Source organism: Diadema antillarum, unplaced genomic scaffold, assembly GCF_040938485.1.
Source record: "Diadema antillarum isolate AM-2024a unplaced genomic scaffold, OU_Dant_1.0 scf00000183, whole genome shotgun sequence".
Classification (NCBI taxonomy): domain Eukaryota; kingdom Metazoa; phylum Echinodermata; class Echinoidea; order Diadematoida; family Diadematidae; genus Diadema; species Diadema antillarum.
In genome coordinates this window covers 2,812,785-2,836,603 of record NW_027271072.1, presented here as the reverse complement: position 1 = coordinate 2,836,603, position 23,819 = coordinate 2,812,785, and the positions used below count along the sequence as shown (strand labels likewise).

Genomic DNA, 23,819 nt, shown 5'->3' with positions numbered 1-23,819 from the left:
CTGAAATAGACATGCATACAGTTGATTGCCTCTCTCGGCGCTGCGACTTTCACTCAGAAACTTTGTTGTGCGATTCTTCAATAATATACAAACAACACTTTTATATGGTGAAGTAGTCATTTCCCATGTCCAATATAATACTCCTCATCGCAAACTGCGTCACACGTTCATCAAGAGTCACAGGATTGGCGGGAGTTGAGTTGTGACAACAGAACGTCAGTTATCGTATAACAAAAAGAAGAATTTGATGAAAAAAAAAAAAACACCCACAACAACAAGAAGAAAATGGGCTTCTCTCTCAACGAGAAATTTCAGTCCCAATCATTGCGTTCGGTGTTGGCTGGGAGCACCGTAATCGCTAGTGGGCGCAAATTGGCGGGTTGACGTAGCCAAATACATTGAATTCCACCATGATCGAGAAGGAAAGGAAGACGAGATAAAAGAGGACCAGCAACACTCCAAGCCGCTTGTCTAGCTTCCACTTGTTGAAATGAATAGCCAATATCTGAAATGGAATCAATGGTTTTATTGAAATAAGATAACGCGTATAAGGAGTACTTACGGGTTATAGAAATTATGCGTTTGTGCAATATGTCATTACGTTACAGCCGTTACTCTTGCTGTTTTTTTTTCCATCATAAGTTTGTTACTTTCTTGTTGTTAACCAAAACTGGAGGTTCAAGTAGTCATGACTTGCAATTGCTTGCTCAGATTATACACACACACACACAAAAAAAAAATCATTCGTAACTTTAAAGATTTTGATTAAAAATCTACAATACAGTTTTAACCAATCTCTTCAAATTGGTAATTGTACTGGGTAAAACATTCCTGGATATCAACTTGGTCTTCCCAAAGGAGAACGTGTTTACTACATTCGTCTTTTGGAAAAAGACTAGTTAAGTAAAACCGTTTACTTATGGGAGAGTCAAAGAAAAGCTAAACATTTTGTTAAATCAAAAACTCGTTTTCTGCCGCTTTGTGTTAAAATGTATCACATAGCTGGTTTGTGGCATAGTGACAGCAAAATTAAATATTTTGTTATGTTTGAGCAGTGTAAGAGACACTTATATTTCCCCTCCCATTCGAAAGGGGAGTTATACGTTTTTAACACCTTCACTCTCCTGAAAGGCAGCTAAATGTTTTATGTTTGTTTGCTTTTTAAACATACCGTAGCGGCTACCGACGCAAAGAGGAGGAGCACCGAGTATAGGAGACCTTTACTGTTGATTCGAATCTGAAATAGAGGGGAAAATAGAATATAGTGAGAAGTGGCTCCTTAAAGGAATGTCTACATCCGTTTATTAATTTATCAATTGGCTGTTACGGTGTGATTATTGATAAACTCAATAAACGAACAACTGATTATACCTTCGGTCAAAGTTTATCAAAAAGATCACAATCTGCTTGCATTTGATTTACGCTATGCTATGCTAAATATTTAAACCATGGAAAGACATAGGTGAACTACACGATGAAGGAAAATTGTGGTAAAACCCTCTTATTGGGCTACCTTAATCTCGTGAATATGTAAATAGACATTCATATTTCACGTAATTATTAAATGGTTATTAATGTTTTCAGGGCAGGATAAAGTTTCCTCAAAAGTCATTTCATCATCTCTTGCTCCATGCAACACAGGAAAATAAAAGACAAGATAAGAAAAACTTAACAAGAAGGGAAAGGTGGAAAAGAATTGACAAGAAAAAAGTCATTAGAGGGAAAAAAAATGACGCGACCCCCAAAACCTAAATATACATAATATGTAACATAAAACACCCCTCACTGAAACATTTCAAAGTGCTCCAATATCCCATTCGTTTGATTTCACTTTTTCATTAATGTGTTGAATTAATTTATCAATTTATTCAACATGGAGTGACACGATACTTCAAGCATTAATGAATCAGCAACCACGCTTATGATAAGGAAAGGGGTATGGGGGATGGGGCACACCCCGTAATTTCCTCACTGATATGATAGGGGCACGCTATATACTCACCACTGATCCGTAATTAATACACGTTGTCTTCACGAACCATGGTAATGCTAAGCCGACGAGGATGTCGAAGACATTACTACCGACACTGTTTGATACTGCCATATCACCGAGACCTTGAAGATAGTAGGGAATCAACGGCAAATATTAAAGAATTAATCAATCAATCAATTATCCGGCTTTAACCTACTGAGGACAAGCAGATTTTCCTGTAACACGCACTTCCCATAGACACAAGTATGCTAGGAACTAGTCTTCAGAGGTTTAATTATGAAGTAAATCTTGTGGGTGTAATGCCCATGGGTGTAATGTTCCTAAAATGTTTTTTTTTAAAGGAATTTGTATTTTATTCAATCATCTATTTTCAAACGGAGTCCCATGAATTTCAGTGTAAGAGCTTTCTAATAAGGGCAGAGGCACAGCATTATCCATGAAGGACTCACGTCACACGATAAATCATTTTCCATGAAAGCAGTAAAATGAAAACCAGAGAACACCTAACTTTAGCGTCATTGGATGCACATATTTTGTCTGACCGTACAACATCACGTGTTGTCGTCTCACAATCAGCAGCCTTAAGATAATTATATTCATCATAATATGACTAGTGTCTAACCTCTTATTTTGAGAGATGCTGACTTCTTCGTAACGTGTAATTTAAATGATATGCAAGCAAGGGAAACTAGCCAGAAAAGCTTATAATATAAAATTAATATTGAGCAAAGAAGATGAAAGTTCATCAGGATTCGAACCCGAGACCTCCGGATTGCATGACTCATTTTTCATATGTTGTTTATGCTATTGATATCTTAGTTGATTGGTGGGTAGATTCGTTGGTTGGTTGGCTGGTTCGTTGGTTGGTTGGCTGGTTGCTTGGTTGGTTGGTTGGTTGGTCGGCCGATCGTTGGGTGCGTGGGTCGGTCGGTTGGTCGGTTGGTTTGTTGGTGGGTCGGTCGGTTGGTCGGTCGGTTGGTTGGTTTGTTGGTGGGTCGGTCGGTTGGTCGGTTGGTTGGTTGGTTGGTCGGTTGGTCGGTGTGTTAGTAGGTGAAAGGTTTAGTTAGTTGTTTGGTTACTTGCTTGCTTGCTTGCTTCATCGGTAGGTTGGTATTGTAGGTATAGGTTGGTCGGTAAGTGGGCTCGTTCACGGGTTGGTGGGTTGGAGGGTTGCTTGTTTAGTTGGTTGGTTGGTTAGTTGCTGGTTGAATGGATTGATGGATGTTTGTTTGTTCGGTTGGTTGGTTGGTGGTTGAATGGATTGATTGATGTTTGTTTGTTCGGTTGGTTGGTGGGTTTGAGAGATGGTTGTTTGGTTGGTCGGTTGGTAGATTGATCTGTTTGTTGGTGCTATTACCTTCCCGTGCTACCAGCAAACTGGCGATGGCGTCCGGAACGCTGGTGCCAGCGGCTAGGAAAGTAATGCCCATAATGGTGTCGGGAATCTGCAGGGTGTAGCCGATGTATGCCACCATCCACACCATGATGTAAGAGAAGATGGCGATCCAGGCCACTGACATGAAGAAAGTGACCATGTACCACCGGTCGAAGCGCTTCCGCCGGCAGTCCGGCACTGTGAAGAAGAGGAGCACGCTGATGGGCAGAGTCATCAGCCACTTGAAAATGTTCAGTTTGCCGTCTGTAGGAGGAGGTAGAGGACAGAAACAGAAGATGAAAAGGGGCGTGTCCCGTTGGGGGTGCTGGCATAATTATTGCCCAAGTGATGTTGACAGAATGTTTGAGGTTCTGGTCTGGAAAAAAATCATTAGATGGTGTTCACAATGCGCACTACAAAGTAAACACGAATTTTATATCTACAGCTTCCACTGAAGCAGTCTCTCTAATTGATCTTCAGTAAGCAGTTAGCCTCTCACCATGCAACCATTCAACAAAATTCAATCAGACTCCAAAAAGCAAGAAGGAGCACTTCGCCGGACTTCGGGCGACTTCGCAAAGTGTTTCGACACCAGTTCGACACTTCTCGGTACATCTCGGCTCTACGATGTCACCAGTAATCGAATATGACTAGGGCCTACTATACCCACTTCCGGAATATTTGAGAAATTCCTCACCTGGTATTGCCAGCGGCGACTCTGCTTCCGAAACGGGGAAGGTCTGTTCGCTCATGGCATCCTCAGTACCTTCCTTCTCTACCGACATATCCACACTGAAAATAAAAGAGCCAAAGAAAGACGCCATGAATGATTTATCAAACTGATAGACTTACATACATACATACATACATATAGACATATTTCAATGATATCGATGATGATGACAATGATGATAACGATAACAATAATGATAATAACAATTTTCATTACTACTGTTAGTATCACTATCATTATTTCAATTATTATAATTATTATTAGGCCCTACCATTAATATTATTATTGTTGTTGCTGTTGTTATTATCATTATTATTATTATTATTATTATTATTATTATTATCATCATCATCATCATCATCATTATTATTATTATTACAATTGATATCTTATCATTATTACTAGATTTATGATGACATTATCATCATCACTATTTTTACCATTAAAAATTTTTGTAAATGTCTTTTATTTCCACAATTGTTATCTACGGCGTGAATAAACAACACCAAAACAAAACAAAACAAAACAAAAAACGTGGGAGTGGGCAGACTATTAGCTACAAGCAGTCGTTATACCGAATGTTATTCGTGATGCGACTGCAAGATGGATGTCTACACTCAACCTGTACTCTAGAGAAGCACACATCACATAGTCCTCATCCGTCACGTGACAGATTCTTATACAACCAGTCCTCAGTTGCATCAGATGTGCGCCGTTATAACCCCATGAGATCTACGACAAATGTATCTCCTTGGCAACGTGTTCACGTCACGTGACAAGAACGCACCACTCACCTTTCGTCCTTACAAATGGAGTCACTCCTTGGTACACTGCCGTTCTTCTCTGTGTCGCCCAGGCTTGGTCTGTGTGCGTACGTCGACGGAAACTCGGCCGCCTCATTTTCCATCATCTGCCTTTGCTGGATTTTTTTTAAGGAGAAAATGATAGTAATGATAATCAATAATGATAAATTTATCATTTATTTTTCAAGTACTCTTTCTGCGACATACCTGGGATGTTTTATGTAGACCGGCGCAGTGAAATATCGCAATCAATCAGTATCTTGATCAGACTGAACAGAGAATTATTGTTTACGTTGGTAGACTTGAAAAAAAAAAAACTTTCCGACCTAAAAAACGTTATAAAGACAAAACTTCAACCCTACTTCTCATAACGCTATAGGAATTTTCCTTAAAAATGCAACCTGAGAAATTGGACTTGTCGATGCTAAAGTCACATTTCAATGAGTAACTTTTCTTGACAATAAAACGACAGCACAGTTAGTGTTAGGTTATTTTCGCGGCGTCGGAATGCATCTGTTCTCAAACATTTGTCACTTGAATTATATTCTAAAACTTCATTAAGGTCTAAGACGTATTGGTATACGAATTCTTACCTCGGTGATGATCAATCGGCAGGCGGTTCTGAGTCTTGTGCGAGCGGGAAACTGCTTGGTCAACATCAGTCTCAACCCAGCGTCTGAAAATGTTAACCTGCGGGTTCCGGAAAAATAAAAACAGAATGTGATTTCTCGGGGTTTCAGGATACTGTCGTGCGAGACCGACTATAATTCCCCATAAACTTCCCCCATCCTAAATCTGCTGATTAATCATGACAATTGTGTATTGATTGTATGCAAGATATTGTTGTTTCTCTTTGTCTTTATAGAAAAAAAAGGTGAAGCTATTGCAGTCATCAACTGAAGAAACGCGAAACTACACACTCTCTCATTACACACAAAGAACTACTCGAGCTTACATTATGTGGGGCAAGTATATTCGCGGATATTCCCGGAATACGTGACCATCTTCTGAATAATTAAAGAAAAAGTATCAAATGTCAACGAACTGCATTCTATTCTCTCCGGCCGGAGATACCGACATCCCTCAATTGCATATCAATACCATATTCAAAGGGAAACTCATATTCAATCTCGATGATTATGTGCATTGAAACCGTGGTGATTTACAAGACGGGATGACACCCATGTCACGTTCGGTATCCATGTCTTATTCTCGTCACGTTCTGTTATAGAAAGAGAGAACTCTGGTCCCAAAAGTTGAAACCTGCTTCACTCACCTCTTCGGGGAATTCCCGATATACTCGTCCACCATCCGCGCGTCTTTTTTCTCTCCGTTTGACGTAGGCTCTTCTGTTGCATTGAGTGGCGTAACTTTACAAAATGACAGAAAAAAAAAAAAAAAAAACGACTCCCTTGTAATATGTAAGTATGTGTGCGAGTGATGCATTCAAATCTGTGGAATCCTATGTGTATTCCATCAGACACATAACCATCATGATTGCCACTTTATTGTACAGAGTAATGCGTTAGAACTGAAATGATATAATAACAGGTCGAAAAACAGAAAAGGACTGAAGACTTTAAACTCTTGAAGTTGAAAAACAATCGAAAGAGATGACAAGGAAACTACTTCTGAGCCCCCTCCCCCTCCCCTCCCCTCCCCTTTCCCCCTTGGCTATTGACAATGGCAAAAACAATAACAACAACAACAACAACAACAACAACAAAAGTTCCTTGTACACATCACGTCTTTTAGTCCGTCTTCAGTGGAGGTTAGTGAACGCAGGCACTTTGTTCAACTACCGATGCGATTTACAGAAGATAACGGCTATGATAGAATTGCACTTTCAAATCACAGATCCAACTCTGCTATATCCACAACATTTTCGTGAGCATGAGAGCAATATCAATTTCACCGGAGTGGTGGTGTAAAACTGACAAGCATACAAATGAAAGTAAAAGAAGGAAGCATACCATATGCGTCTATACTTTTTTAATCTAACTGAGTGTTGCACTGGGATATCTGAGGTGTCAGAGAAATTGCAACAACAAAAAAAAAGGGGGCAGAACGCCTTAAGAAAATAAACTATGGCATTCTTCCTGTGTCCTGCTTTCTTCTTCGCTTGCTTTGCTCAACTAATTTTGGTATTCTCAAAGATGATTAAAAAGTCAAAGAAATTTATTTTCCTGAGGATTGCTGGTGAACGCACTGTTCTTCCCTATAACAGACTAATATCTCTTTTCTTACCCACTCCTGTTTCTATGGATTATGAGTGATAGCAGCACGTTAATCCTTGTATATAATGTTGAATAATCCTGATTCTTATAAACATCAAGGGGAACTATTTCTTTTTTCTTTAAAGGGCGGGAAAACGGATTACTATCTTGGGTGTGAATATGAGTGCCTTGATTCGCTTACGTGAGTATTGCAATTTTAGTCCTAGGATAAAAGCAGTCTGTTTTCATGTTTCACACTTAGATCAGGAGCTACGTTTCACCGACATGTTATTCTCTATAACGCACTACTGCTTTCGCTTTGGATGGGCAGAGGTTCATTTAGAATAGACTCCATACAAGACGTTTATACGGAACTGACATAATTACGAACGTGCCAAGCACAAGCCATCCACCTGAAAATTTGAATTTCGTGCATGAGCCTTGACGAAACTCTACTTCACAAACCTCTTGATGATGTAATTATCAAGCTCAACGACACAAAAATAAAATGGAAATCAACATTAAAAAAACAAACACTGAAACTAGAAAACAAGTAAGATGTCTGTTAGTGTAGTCATCCCATACATTTCTTCGTAACAAACGCATCACTATTCCCTATGGTGATATTTTTCAGCATCCATGTCCCCTTTAAAGACCACGACGTATATCTACGTGACGCATTAACTGCATTAGAGGCCTGTTGAGATGCTCTTGAGTGATGATACCTTCCAATAACTTTTCACGTACGTGTTCTGAAAAAAAAAAAGTCTGGTGTCTTAATCGCGGTAGAATAGACAACAACAGCAACAGCAACACAGAAAAACAAAATGCTATGTGCGCTATGTTGCGAACCCCACAACGCCCCCGCTTCCTGCCTTGTCGTCTGCTCGAGCGATCAACGAGTGTTGTTACCACAGAACAGAGAACCCGCCACAATTTAGAAGCCCAGTAACACCGAAAACATGCATCCGACGATGAAGCCCTTCCACATCAGTGGCAATAACACCTCAATTACCCTGGACAGCGTGATGGAATGAGGTTATATTCGGGGACATTGTCAGGGTATAGTCTGCCGCAAATGAGCTATAGATGTATAAGCCAGCTGAAATCTTATATGCCATACGTTATATAGGAACCTGATGATGTTATGGGGAACATTAGATCGTATCTTATTCTTTCACTCAGACGAGTTCCAGCGAACAAGGCAGGCAGCTAGCTACGCGATGCGAAAACCACGCCCAATAATCGGCTACATGCCACTATATGGTTATAGGAAACTTGATTGTCATGTGTGACAAAGAACGTGTCTTCCTTCTAATTCCTTCGAACAGGTACTTGGTAGGTAGGAGGGAGACATCAGAATGAGAAAACCACACCTATAAGAGAATCGGTTAAAGTTTCATGTCCGCTAGAAATGTCTCTGACGTCAGTTCTTTGTTTTGTTGTTGGTTGTTGATGCTGTTGTTGTTGTTTTTTTGTTTTCAGTGATCTTTTTATTAATTCCATTTCCTTTGAGAATATAACAATTCAAAAAAAAATTACACACATCCTGCATAACATCTGTCATAAATCATATAGATATTCCTACAGTTATGAGACATAATCCATAATCCATAAAACAAGAATAATCATTCAATTCATTGTAAGGCAGATATCAAACAGAAGAGAGGAAATAAAATGAATTATCCGATCATTCCTTTTTAACTACAAAACAAACAAGCGGAATTCATATATGCATTTGTGAGCAATTTAGCCAAACACTAAAAAAACAGGAAATGAAATTTCTATTATATCAAAAGAACGATGACAACAACAACAACATAAACCACCCTCATTCCCACCTTTCCACCATACCCAACCCTCAACTACTCATAACTTTAAACTTTAAACCCCCCCCAAAAAAAAAAAAAAAAACGTCCTTCTCATCTCTAAACCACCTCCCCACCCTCTACACTACATCCACCTCCTTACCCGAGACAGACACACTCCCTCTCATCCACCTCTCATCTCATCCACCTTTCATCCACCCACCCATTTACACACCCACCCTGCACACACACCCGCTTGTTGTTGTTGTTGTTGTTGTTGTTGTTTTAATTGGTTTGTGCTTTTTTTTTTTTGCTTGGTTTAATGTGTTATCATGGGGATTGTTTTTGTTTTTGTTTTTACATGAACTGCTTGAACAGGTAGCCTAGTACCAGCTGAGCGCAAGTTCTGTGTGCTATTGAAAAGTTTGTCCTGTGTGTATAGGTAGTTTGGGCTAAAAAATAATTAAATGAGGAAAATAATGGTGCTTAAAGAGCAATGGTCTTTCATCTACCTATGCCGAGGGACAACCATCGAATTGCCTCACACTGTAACAACAGAAAATTCTTGTCCTTATAAGAGGCGCTGCCTTTAGCCTAGAACGTGTGTCTCGCACTACATGCTATCCAGATTTGAGATGTATATTGATCATGGTCATCACCCGGTTCGCTTTATTAGCATGCAATGGCTTTGCGGTGCGAGCCCGCGGCCACTTGCCCGTTGGCCACTGCCGTCCTGCCGTTGGCACACAGACAGCGCCACCATCGGTAAAATGTCATGCTAAAAGGTAAATACAATCTGGTCTGACGTCATCCCCCTGTCATATAACACCCCTGAAGGGGCATCGTGCCCATCAAATGACCAAAACAAATACAATTACTCTCAAAATCCCTCCAGTCTCGAAAGAATATTTCGCTCACATTGGAAAGCATGCTGCTTCGTCTATCAAACCACTCAGAGACAGAGAGGGGAACAAAAAGTCAACATTCCAAACTGGACACAGAATATTTTCTCCTTGCCTAACAATGTAATCCAAGCTTAGGTAAAAATACAGAAGAAAACTAACATAGGTGTGTCAATATGGCCACTTCCCAAAAAATGGCAGTGACGTCACGCCTGCACCAAAAAAAGTAACAAAAACAAACACACTGTGATCAAACACGACTTGGCCTATACACTTTGAGTGACATGATGCAAATGAACTACCATTATATTAAGGAGAAGACGGGCTCTAACATCCATTACTTCGCGCGTTGAAATGACGAATCATTATAGATACTGCGTTGTGATGGATTTGCGAAAAAGGAGACCTCGTCCGACTCTTTAATAGTGACGTAGATTGCGTCACTCGTCTCACCTTGTTCGAGTTGGATGGCTGATTTTTCGTTATTGCACGATTCCCTCTTCTTTCTCCTCCTCTCGCTTAACTTCCGAACACCACTGCTTAAGCGTGGATTACACCTGTGGAAAAAAAACCATACAAATAGAATAAACATGAATACCTGTCTGGTCACTGGATAAAAAAAGAAAATTAATTAATCAATCAATATTCATATGAATAATAATATGATTGATAATAATTTCACAAAAAGTTCAATGCATTCGGTACACTTACAACAATTTAAGAGACTTTGTGGTACACTGGTTGATGTCCTGAGCTCTTACAAGTGGTGGTTCGATTCCTACTTAAGGTTTGTTTGTTTGTTTGTTTGTCTGTTTGTTCGTTGTTTGTTTGCTTCCAGTTTCCACCTGAACTAGACAAAACCGCCATATGACCCATATTCAGCCGCTAAGTGTTGCTGGTCTCCCATGGAGGCTAGTTGCATCAAAGTGATTGTGTGTACTGTACTTGGGGAGGACCGCTTCATCAGTGCCCTGTTGCATAAAACACTTACCGCTGGACTTACCGCTCCTTTCCAGCGGTAAGTCTTCAAATTAGCGGTAAATTTTATCATTCTTGATGCTGATTGGCTATGACGCCTAATTTTGATGGTAGTTACCATTGAAATTCAACGGTAAGTTTTATGCAACGGGCCACAGGTTATGCACCCTGCTCTTTACGATGAAAGAATGAAGCGGGATCTTTTACGTGCTTGGGTTGTAACCTTTTACACACTGGACCTCTAGTTTTATGCCCTATTAGAGGTACAGGGTGTTTTGCCTCTACGAGATGGGACTATAATGTCTAGGCTTCGAACACGCGCCCGAACCCGAGCCGTTTGATTGCAAGGCAGATATTATGCTACCGTCTGAGCCACCTCGCCGTTTTGACTTTGAACATTTAATTTCAGTCGCTACGACACAATCATCAAGTATACAGAACATACTTTTGACAAGTATATCAGAATTTTTTTTTCATTGTTCTCAGATTATAGGATGTAAAGATATTTGGTTTAATATTCTGTTGCATTTTTCGAATGCTCGAATAAGTGATAATAATACGTTTACGTTTTACTAACTCTTATTCTCAAAATCAATGGATTCATTCAAGATTCTCATGTCATAGTATTCCGAATCATGTAAACAGAATACCATACTGTATATGCAAAACAATTTTTGAAGAGAGACTTTGCATAATCGGGAAAAAAAGCACAGAAATGGAAATGTTTCCCCGCGACTATAAAGATAAGAGAGAAGAGAGCAAGAAGGAGAAGAAGAAAGAGGAGGGGGAGGGGAAAAAAAGTGCTAGCGAATGGGAAGAAATAAGGACAGATAAATGGAGAAGGGAAGGAAAGGTAAGAGGGAAAGTGAAATGTACTTTAAAAAGAGTATTTAAAGCAAGAAAGCATGTGATTGTTACAATGAGCTTTTAAACTTACGACATCAGTATGACGTAGCCAAAGTACATACACAGCATGACGAGAGATTCGTACCTGTCAAAAGAAATACAAATTCAATCATAACACATTTATACAAAGAGATTAGTTGATGGCGGTTCACTTACAAGCAGAGATATATCTTAAGAAGAGAAAAACATACAGAAGGATAGTATTTAACATACCTTTTAACACTCTATCTTTTCTTAATAGACCGCAGGATGGGAAATATAAATCGCACTGTATAGTTGCGATAGTCATACTCGGATCGCACGACTTCTTACGATTTGCATTGCGAATCTCATCGCGATTATCAGTGAGATTCAGAAGAATTTTGTTTCCACACATTCGAAGCACACAACCTATAGAGGGCGGACTACACCATACCGCTGTGCGATCGTGAGACTCCAGACGTCGTAATAAGATAGGCGACCATGGGAGCCTTTCATGAAGCAGTTTGGTCGGATTTTTTTGTGACAAACTGTTACAAGCTACTGAAATCCTTGCATCTGATTGGCTGAGAGCAAATTTGTCCGCCAACTTTGTCGGACAAAATGCTTCATGAAATGCCCCCAGACCCCGTCACTGAGATTTCGGACACGACCTATTGTAAAACGAGGAACTTTTACGCCTCGGTGGGAAAATAGTCCAATCTCGTCGAGTAAATCCAGTTGCACTGTTAAACCTAACGTTTCACTTCTAGAAAACTATACAATATTTAAGCCCAAAATTAAGGCTTCACGTTGCATCACTCGCTCAGCATCGAAAGGGACATTATGACTATTATTAGTTACCGGAATTTGCATCTAAGTAAGGTGTTTGTGTGGGAGCGTGCAGAGATATTCACGTTCTTCTTTCTCTAATTTTACTTGTGTGAACCTCTAACGTCCATATACACGACAATCTCCAGATTTTCATTGCACAGTTCAAAAAAAGAAAATAATCATAATAAAATAAATCCAAAAATTTAATCTCATCTATTTCCGTCTGTGTAACTTTAATGTCACTGATTACTTACCACCGGATGTATCCATCGCGTATTACGAGAACAAGGGTGATGACGGAGAGGGAATAGACCAATGTGTCTCGGAAGAGGGGCCACCAGGTTAGAGGGACGACCTAGGAGGAAAAATCCATAGAAATGGGTGAGAATGAACCTTGCCAAAGAAAATCAACAGTCATCTGTACACCATGAATAGCACAAACAAATAATGGATTGGTCCGGTTTCGCAACAAACTTTGTAACAGGCAGAGCGGGCGGCGCGGGAACTCGCATGGAGGTGATGGCATTAAGAATGCATCCCTGATCAATAATCTTCTAGTGAGTACAAATGGACGGTTCAAATGCTGGGATAATGCCAGTGGCAAGACTCACTGGAAAAGTTGTCCTAATGCTGAAGAAGGTGCGTATGGTCTAAGTAAAAAAGATCATACTCATTGTCTCTTTAATACAAGTAATCACTACTGTAAATATCATTATCGTCAAAATTTTTCTGCTTGTTCTTCCTATTATCATAGATATTTCCGTTATTATTGTTATTATTATTATTATTATCATTATCATCATCATCATCATCATCAACATCATTATCATTACCATGAATATTACTGTCATTATCATTATCATTATTATCAGTAGTAGTAGTAGTAGTGAGTTCTTCTTCTTCTTCTTCTTCTTCTGATTAAGTCTGCCTCCTTCAATAGACTGAAGATTCTTGCAGACTGGTGCTATTTACATTATAATACAATTTATTTACAGATATTTACAAGCACATAGAAAATATGACGAAAATAACTAGCCACTGTGATCAACCGTTAGACGGTTTCGAAATGATCCCACAGATGGCGCTGAAACAATTTCTGACGACAGGGAATTCCAGTTCCTTACAGTTCTTGGGAAGAACGAATGGCGATGCGATTCAGTTCTCGAATATGGTACCTGATAGGAGTGTGGTTGCGAGGCTCTCGTCATCTGAGTAGCCTGTTTGATAATATAGTCCTGTGCTGAAAGAGGTGTAAGATTATTGTGTATTTTGTACATCATAATTAGCCTGTCATTTTCTCTGCGCTGTTCCAGAGTGGTCCAATTAAGTTCTTGTAGCATTTTGGTGACACTCGAGGTGTTATGATAGCGATTTAAAGTGAATTGCGCAGCTCTATTCTGGACCATTTCCACTTGGTGGATTAGGTTCTTGGTAGATGGATCCCAAACTGTGGAAGCACACTCAACAATTGGTCGAACCAACGTTTTGTAAGCTGTGGCTTTAACATCAGAAGATTTTATGCGAAGATTGCGTCTTAGAAATGCAAGCACGTTATTGGCTTTATTGACAGTATTGTTGATGTGTTGGGTCCACTTCAAATCAGAAGTGATGGTTACACCCAAGTACTTCACGGATTCAACAGATTCAAGAGGGGCGTTATTTAGATGATACACGTGTTGCACCTTTCTTCTTTTCCTGGATATTGTCAAAACCTTACACTTATCTGTGTTCAAATCCATCATCCATTTTTTCGCCCAGTTATGTTATTGTTATTGTTATCATCATCAAGATCATCATCTTCATCTTCATGAAATCTTAACTTTTCGACTTCTCATCCTCCTCTCTTACCTGACCGGCAAACAGTCCGCAGATTCCGATGATGATCAGGATGTTGAACACCGCCGATCCTACGATAGTCCCGACTCCGACGTCGCCCTTGGCGATGAACACCCCTAACGTGACAGGCAGAGGAGAACACATATTAAAAGCCTGAAACACGGCAACAAATAAAGCATGGTATTGAGAATGACCGCATGGCACGTAACCCAATAATGCGAGCGGCTGAATCAAGGACTATATTTCTTGCACGGTCGTCAACTTTAACCTATACAGGAGGCGAGACGCGGAAAAAAAAAATCTCTAAGGTAAATAATCAGACATTAAAGTTCTTGACGACATGACTGGATTAAATTTATGTGGGCTAATGATGGCGTGAACTGTGTTTTTATTTTCTAATGTGAGGCACGCAACTGTACTTCGATGATAATATTTTCTTTCCACTCTCAAGTTTGACTCGCCGTAAGACAATCCGCCATTTTGGTTTCCCCTCGACGTCATACGCGGATCAGCCACGTTGGCGCGAAGCAATCAGGTTCTAGATTTCTCTTCAATGGCATTCCGCGTGACGTCGGGAGGAAGAAATGACATATGAGTCGTCTGCTTTCAGTAGCAGGCAGATGGGTGCTGTTTTTTGTGCCCTCTCTAGATGTCCAACAAAGAGCAATGTCAGATTTTTTAGGGCAGATTGTGTGGCGCGATTAAGCACCATCAATCGTGCGAGGAGTCATGTTTACCTTCACCTTCACACACGCAATAACAAAAGTGGTGACGGGCTAACTCGCTCTCGTTACGCGCCAGTGTTTGTGCGTCTGCGTGTGTGTATTATATTTGTGTACGTGAGAGTGTTCTGAGTCTGCGTGTACGCATGTGTGTGCGTGTGCGTTAAGTGTAGATATCAAGTTATTTTTGAAACGACATGTTTTCGGAGACGTCTGTTGACGTCTCCCGAACTTGCATGCCACTCTTCGCTGGAGAAATATGATTGCGGGATGAACGCATACCACGAGGCAGTCGAGCAAACTTCGTGACGTCACGATTTGATGTAGTGTTTTGTTTTCTTTCCTTTTGTTCTTTTTTTTTCTTCCTCACCTTCTGTTACCTAGATTAAAGGGCTTCCCAACCGTATGTTCAGGTTGAGCACATGAGCAAAGCACTGAATTTGTGTTTTGTTGACCAACGAAGCTAATCTACGAGAGTTGTAGGCTCTAAAGATTTCGTGTGGGTTTTTTTAAAAGATAGAATAGTGAATTGATTCCATGCAAACGGGATCTGGCCCGTTTAACCTCATCATCATGTAATTCATTTAAGTGCGATAAATAATCATCACTGGATGTTATGATATGGAATATTTTTCCCTTCCGTCCCCGACATTACAGGGCTTTCCTTAAACATGTTCAGGCTGCAGGTAATGACATACGAACAAAACATTGATTATTTGTTCTGTTTATCAACGAATATAATCCAAGAAATTGGTAGACTTTTCAGATTTCGTCGGGGTTTTTTTTTCGCAAAACAGTGACTTCACAATCATGCAAACGGGATTTGACCCGTTTAACTTAATTATCACATATTTCATTTAAGAACGCAATAAAATGATTACGTTCGCATTGGACATTGTAATATGAAAATTCCCTACGTGAATGATCACGGTATATTGGGATGAAGTGCGGATGGGTGGGGAGATAGTGGAAGTCGGGATGGGAGGGATTTCGGTAGTTTTCTTCTGGACCTCTTGTACTTTTTTTTTTAATTATTGTACAATATTGTGTTAGTTTGAAATGATTTCGTTTATTTTTGTTGATTTCATTGTGTTAAGTTCCAAGTGTGATTATTCATTTGGGACTGGTAAAGACTATTAGGAAGACTAGAGCGGCTACTTGAGGCAATCCAGCCGTTTCTCCTCAGATTATTACTCTAATGTATATTACACTAAGATTTTGTGATTTTACAGTGAATAGATAAAACAACCAAGCAACCAATGATATTGTTCTATACAACTCCCTCGTTTCATTTGTTTGTGCTTTAATCATAATTATGATAGACAACAAAAAAAAAACTGTTTTCAGTTAATAGTGTTCTATGATGACCACAATAGATTTGTCTTTATTTTCTTGTGCGTGTCAGCATTTATACATCCATATGCACACAAAAATAAATGCACATATCTAAATTATGTTCCAAAGCGTACTGTAATATATCCTCACTAACACAATGCATTTTTCTATAGCTATCAGCAATGCCATCATTGTTATCGTAAACCTCAAAATGTCCTCAGCTTCGCTTTCCCGTTGATATCCCTAGAGAGAAGCTGAAAGAAACATGAGATAACAGGGTGACCGCTTTTCCCCCCAACGATCTTGCCTCGCATGCACTCGGTAATCACATACCTATGATGGAGGTGAAGAGTTCCGGCGCAGAACTTCCGGCAGCCATGAACGTTGCCCCGGCAACATCCTCCGCGAGATTCAGTTTCTGCATGAATGAGAAAATAGATGTGAGATGCGAGAGAGGAAAGAGAGGGTGAGATAGAGAAAAAAAAAGTGATATAAAGATGCGAACCGCAATGGGAGATGGATATAAAGACTCATGGTAGAATACATGTTACATACTGCAGATCGTTGGCTATGAAGGCAGGTTGAAGAATACATGTTTCATCTTTTTCCTTCTGTCTCTATTTCGACCTCGTCCTGCCACCCCCCCCCCTCTCTCTCTCTATCTCTATCTCTCGATAGACAGACAGATATAGATAGATAGATAGATAGATAGATAGATAGATAGATAGATAGATAGATAGATAGAGATATAAAATGAAAGAGAGATAGAGAAGAATTTAGGAAGACAATGAGCAAACAAGTCACATGCAGCTTGTCAAAACGAGAATCAATTGAAATCCCGCAGGCATAACAAAATTTCAATTTAATCCATACACGAGACCAAGTATGGATATCATTACCTTGCCTAAGGAAATGAGAAAATCGAAGTGTTCGATTTTACAGATATACTATTTCCATTTTATGATGAGTGCGTGATCTATCGAATGCGTTCTGGGGCAATTCATAATTGCTTAGAGATTTCAAGGTCTGTATTTAGGCTTCGAACGTAGAGTTTGCTAATCAAGTTACTGACAGCTTTGATGAATAAAGCTCTAGTATATCGTTGCCCTCAAGCAAAATCAGGAACAAATGCCAGCTGGCTGAAAAGACGGCTTGAATGAATAGCTATCCTGGCAAGCATCAAAACATACAATCATTTCATATCTATCCATCTATTAATCTATCTATTCATGTATATATTCATGTATATATATATATATGGATATACAGTATATATATCCATATACATGTACACTGTATGTGTATAATATAACATACATGCATAAATATATATACACGTACAAAACATACATACATTAATACACACACATACATACAACTCTGGCTCGACACTGACGGTGGCCCGGGGCTGCTAAAAGATTGGTGTCGGGCCACCAAACTTTCAAAAAGCATATGTTTTTGTGGTCCAATCGGGGAAACAAGATTTTTTTTTTAAATGTTATGTTTTCTTTTATTTAGTGCCACTACATTTCTTTTTCCGAACCACCAGAGAAAAAGTTAATGTCGAGCGCTGTATACATAATTATAATATCATAATGTACATACATTACAGCATGTATAGGTAGGTATACATACTTAGTTACTTACTTGATTTATAATCCGTATATAAGTATTTTATTATATATTATTTTTGTCATCACCACATTCACTTTCTTCTTCAGGAGAGGAAGGTACTTACCTCACATATCTTTTCCAGTGACGAGACGAAGTAGTCGTCGCATACAATGGCGAGGGCGACAAACATATACACCGCCTGGGAAAGAAATAGAGAGAGAAAGAGAGTAAAATGTAAAAACAATAGTTCAATCAGTGGTCAAAGTTGGTCCCAATATAGTATAGTAGAAGAGATTCAAGATGGAATTGATAAAAACAGCTGTTACAGTTTTGATAAATAACCTATTGATGTAGACAGAGTTATCATAGTGCCATAATATGGCCCGTCATCTTCGTTATTTTTGCTGATTTCATCATCATCGGCATCACTACTTTTTAAAATAAAGTGACTATGATATTATCTTAGTCAATTTGATAAAAAATAATGATGATGATGATGACAAAATCTGTAAAAACAACAAATATGACGATCAAAAACAAATGATACTAAAAATGACGCTCACTAAATAGACATCTTGGACAAAATGGTACACACACGATAAGGTAATTAATATGCATATCATAAAACAAGGATACGACGTGTACAGTTTATCCAACACTGTCCGTTCCTCATTCGCTTCAACAGTACAGGCGAACTTTACGCCAAGGTCACATTTTTCCATCAGGACTGTGCCACAATATCTCTGCCACAATAGTTCAATCTTGATACATTTTCTGTCAGGATGGAAAGCGCTCGCAAGTAACGCCAACAAATCATCCAGGACAAAAGGCGCGTTTTCGTATTAAATACGTAGCGTTGACGCGAACACACCGCATGGCACGTCACAAAATGGAACCGAACAGCTCAAGGATCGATCTGCCGACGAATGAAATTTATTCATCTGATCACAAACATGACAACCGAGGAAGGAGACAAAAGGAAGAAGACGGATTTCCCAAGATTTCTTGCCTAATGGGAGAAATCGACGCCATCGTCTTCTGTAACCAGGGGGACAGCTGGGGCGAAAGGAGCAGTCTTTTTTTCCGACCCAGATACGTGGCGCAGATGGTGTGCCCCACACTGACTTCAGAGGTGTTGTTTTACAGTCTCTAATGAGGCCAATGACAGAGCGATGCAGTATAAATCACTACCAATGCCTTGAGACGGAAATCCGCACTACATACTCTCTCCCGGCAGACTGAGAAAGAGTTGACACTCATTACCAATTAAAACATTTTTGTTGCTGTTGTTGTTTGCGCTCAACCACGGGGGTAGGGTGGGGGTGGAGGCTTAATCCAATTCACAATTCACAAATATCAAATCAAGAGTCGAAATTACTCTGAGCCCTGACAGTGGTACTTCTTGACGAAAATATGCTATCAGAGTATGGCAGGGCTTCTACATTGACATTTTACTCTTCTTATTCGATACTGTGTGAATAATATCTCACCCTTTATCAACGGGGTTGTGAGAAGAAAAAGAAAGGAAGAAATCCTTATGTTCAAAGTTTAGAAATTTATTACGCTATTTCCATTTCTATGCGTTAGGTCAACGACTTTCTCCATCAGTTATTGCTCAATATTCCTAAATTTCCTGTCTGGATCAAAATCGATGAAATAATTAATCATCTTATTTGGCAAACAGTTAAATACATTTAGAATTCAAAATGGAAACATTCTGAAAAAAATGGCATATTTGTGACTGAATTTGAATGTCTAGATCATTATTTATCGTCTCTCCTTATTTCTTTGTAAATTCTCTAATCGTTCCGTTTTTACTCCTGTGTGTTTCCGACAGTATGGAAGACGACCAGACATGCTAGAAATTGACAATGCAGCACATACGCCCATTCCGTTTTAAATAAAAAGACAATAACTTAAAGAAGGCAAAAAGGACAAATACGAGAAATATTGGCAATCGGAACACACTCCGGTACCCCCTCAAAAACAAAAGCAAAAATACTGCCGTATAGATCAGACTTCAAAAATTAAAAAAAGACCAACTAATTGGGGGAAAATAGCTCCAGTGAAAGACATTATTTCATTTCTACGCAACATAGAACAAAAACAAACGCACAGACGGACAGTCAGACATGCAAAACAGTCACGCGCGAACGTGAGCACAAACATCCAAACCAAGCGTTGCCTGCTTGAATCGCGTTGTTAACCATGATGATAGTACATCGCAAACCAAAGACGGTGTCGCGGGTTTGGCGCGGGGAGGGGGGGGGGGGGGGGGGTAGGTGGTAGAAAGAGTGAAGCAGGCGTATCATTTGTGGGGATAATTTGACCATACATGCAGGCCTGGCAGACGAATTTACAGGATTGACAAGAGAAGGTAATAAAGCAGGAACGAGGTGGCGATAATACCAGACCGGAAGCGGATATATAATTTAGTGGAGGTTATTACGGATTATGGATATATGAGGTTATGATTAGCTTAGTATCCGTGGGCAGGGGACTTTTAAGTGTCAATTGGGCTGACAAAGATCAGTAGATTATAACACGATTGAGCAGGGCTAGGTGGAGGAGAATATGTCAGGGATGCAGCAGCTACTAGTAGTCAGAATCACCAGTCAATGCGTGTGGAAGCATATAGCGTCCGGTAACGGTATTTGTCAGAATAATGAGGGTATTTTGCAAAATTCGTCTCTTTAAGGGCGTTTTTTGTTTTTAATTTTCATGCCTGCTTAAACTCGTATGTATGTATGTCACTATTAGTGTATGTGTGTATGTATGTATGCATGTATGTATGTATGCATGTATGTATATATGGTATCTGTTCGCAGGTATATACGAATGCATATATTCCAGAGAAATCTGCTCAAGTTTCTTGCGATGATACTGAACAAGTGAACAGAAATGAGGCACCTATTTTGGCTCACCTCAGTGTGCACGAGAGATACAGGACAGCTTTATGCCTTCTATCCAATCAATGGCAAAATAATCAGAGGGAGAGAGGGAATCCTTCACATTCGTAAAGTGACAATATTCACTCAGGCTACTCTGTTTACATTATCGAAAGTCTCGTGAAATAATACCCAGCAGGTGAACTATAATGTATATACACGGTTTCAAGAAGTGAAGGCAGGTGTTGTATGCATTATGACTGTGCGCGCGCTCTCCGGTTTCGCGGGAAACGAAATCTTGAAAAAAAAAAAGAAGCAATGCAAAGTTGAGAAAAGTATCACGTCTGGACCAGCACTCAGTCACCTCATGGTGGAGGAACCCTATCAACTAATCAAATTAGCTGTAGACAATGCTTCCGTCACAATACATTAAGTCACGTATCACCTGGGTTCACAATATACGATCATTCTTTATTTCCCTCAACTGAGACCAGTGACATTTTGCCGCCCAATGTGAAAGTCGTCATGTCATTTGACCTCACGCTGCATAACTCGTCGTCGAAAAGTACTTTCTCCTATGTAACATGCGGGATCCGTGCTAAGTATAAATACAGCTGTGTTCATACATGTTTTGGGTGTCTTTCCATATAAAACATAATTAATTTAATTATACGTCCTGGTGTATTTTTTTTTCTGCCTGCACTGTCGCTGAATGTCAGTCTTAGTCTATGTCACAAAATGGAAGTAACGAAAGTGAAGGCGCATGCTTCCATTGACCCAAATAATCTTGAATGAGAATGTACCGCAATCTGCCAACATAACCGTGTTTGCCACTATCAGAATGCTAGTCTGAAGTTTAATAGCAGTTGTTCTTCTCTTTATTCTCCTCGTTTACTTGTTTATATTTTTCATTCTATTACCCCGATCGACTTGGTGCAGTGGTCCCCAATTAATCAAGTAGGACAGTAACTGTTGACTGTGACCTATAGCTGAATGCTGTTCCCCTCGAGCGTAGCATATACGTGGCTAATATGAAGAGTTCCTTTCCTTTCTAAATTCACTTTTGATGGTAAGAAGAAAAACCTAGATTTTTAGCACACATGTTTCTAATCTTGCATGCATGCAATGACTTTATGTCCCATATTAGATAGAACAGTGTGTCCCATAATAGGATAAAGAAAACGTGCCTTGGAAGAATCTTAATATCTACACTGATTTTTCAAGATTTTCATTTTGTGGATTTAGCACCTTTTGGAACAAAAGTTTTTTAGCACGGTGATGTACAACACCTAAATGTTGTTTAAGTGACTAGTTTTTGTCACTCTATATTTTTCGCGGACGATTTGATATCTATGAACATTCTCCTCTCGTTTCCCCCACCTTTCCAAGGAATTCATATGCATAAAAATGAAACATTTCACATTTCTATCATAAAATATTTGGGTCATTTGGAAAGTTACGCAGGGAGGAAAGCTAGCTAGGCTTGCGTTACTCTGAGGCCATTGTGCGGTCAAGCATGCTTGTGGGTTTCGGATTTGATTCTCATGGATTTACCACTTTTTTTGAACAAATCAGAAATGGAGTTAGCACCTTCTGGAACAAAACTCTTTTTTTTTTTAATCCAATGCCTGATTTCTCCAGTTCTTTTACAAGAATTTCAATACTTAAAGAGGTCAGTGTGTGGGACTGCTTAAGATGACTACACTTCTGTAAAAAAAAAAAAAAAAAAAGAGTCAAATTTGATGAAAAATGGATAGCACTTTTGGAAAGGAACTCTTCATTTTAATCAAGAAAAGTACTTGACGCTGAACTGACTACCAAAACAGAAATGTCATCATTGATTTCGGTAAGACCGTCATATTGAATATGGAGGACAATTAATAATAAGACGTACTATCCCCAGCGGTAGGCCTATCATACGTTTCTGTCACCAGAGTCAATGTTCGGCTCAGGTGTTATTACAACCATTCTTCTCGAGCAATGCTTATGTCATTAAGAAGTCCCAAAATAGAATTGAGACGACTTTGGCACGTAACTTTCGAAAACAGACACTTTCTTCAAAGCGAGTTGTATTTTCTGTGATCTTTATGGCAGGAGTAGTAAGCCACCGTTGTGAATGTGGAGAAGTCAGACCGTCTGCTTTTCGACAACCTCATTTCCTTGTTCCACATTTCCCGCGCAGCCAGCGCTGCTCTCTACAAATGACATCGACACATTTAGCATTCAAGAGGGCCAATTCACTTGACACAATTACCACGTGTTCGGCAAATCGAACGACTCGTGTGACATGCGCTGATCGCAATTTCAGCACTATGATGACTGGTTGATGATGCCAGTATAATAACCATCAAATCATAAAAGAATGAATGAAATGGAATAGTCTGCGCGGGTGATGATCTGTTTCCTCTCCTTCAAATAGCTGGGAAAGTGGAGGGCGTCCTACATTAAGTCCCTCATTTGCATAATACTTCTGAATCGGCTCTCAATATCTTCCGCGGGAGCCTCTCTTTTCGATGTGCCATTTCCAGAATATGATCATACTGACCTTCTTTAAGCTTGCATTCTTGATAAGTGCTCAAAGTATCTGCCAGTCATCTTACGGGGCACGAATGAGCTTAAAATACAAATTTAATCGTGAATTGAATGTGACGTGATGTGGTAATCATGATTCCAGACAGAAAATGGCGCAAGTGATTTATAAACCGTCATCATCCATGATGCCTTGCGAATGAATGAAGACACTAGTCACCTTTATGAAAGTTCCCCTAGCTAGGTGAAAGGTAAGAATGGTGAAGTCAAGGGGAAATTATTGTGGAAAATATCCCCCGACCTTCCACCCCCTTAGATCAATGGGTGAGGCCATGCTATCCATCCTACCCCATCCCACCCCTGTTTCCAATCATCCTTTGATCGATGGG

At 39.6% G+C, this 23,819-nt stretch overlaps 1 protein-coding gene across 1 annotated transcript in view; it reads right to left on the bottom strand.

Annotated features, from left to right (window-relative positions):
• Window positions 1-322: 322 nt before the first annotated feature.
• Window positions 323-23,819, bottom strand: part of LOC139723214 (sodium/potassium/calcium exchanger 3-like) — a 125,433-nt gene continuing 101,936 nt past the window's right edge. Inside the window, exons 4-17 of the mRNA XM_071634473.1 lie at window positions 18,138-18,212; window positions 16,733-16,817; window positions 14,355-14,458; window positions 12,761-12,861; window positions 11,746-11,799; window positions 10,284-10,387; window positions 6,181-6,274; window positions 5,498-5,594; window positions 4,896-5,020; window positions 4,066-4,160; window positions 3,351-3,632; window positions 2,003-2,115; window positions 1,172-1,237; window positions 323-505 (exon numbers count right to left, since the gene is read on the bottom strand). Of these exons, the coding sequence (XP_071490574.1) occupies window positions 359-505; window positions 1,172-1,237; window positions 2,003-2,115; window positions 3,351-3,632; window positions 4,066-4,160; window positions 4,896-5,020; window positions 5,498-5,594; window positions 6,181-6,274; window positions 10,284-10,387; window positions 11,746-11,799; window positions 12,761-12,861; window positions 14,355-14,458; window positions 16,733-16,817; window positions 18,138-18,212 (1,542 nt within the window). The 3' untranslated portion in view covers window positions 323-358. The remainder of the gene's footprint in view (window positions 506-1,171; window positions 1,238-2,002; window positions 2,116-3,350; window positions 3,633-4,065; window positions 4,161-4,895; window positions 5,021-5,497; window positions 5,595-6,180; window positions 6,275-10,283; window positions 10,388-11,745; window positions 11,800-12,760; window positions 12,862-14,354; window positions 14,459-16,732; window positions 16,818-18,137; window positions 18,213-23,819) is intronic.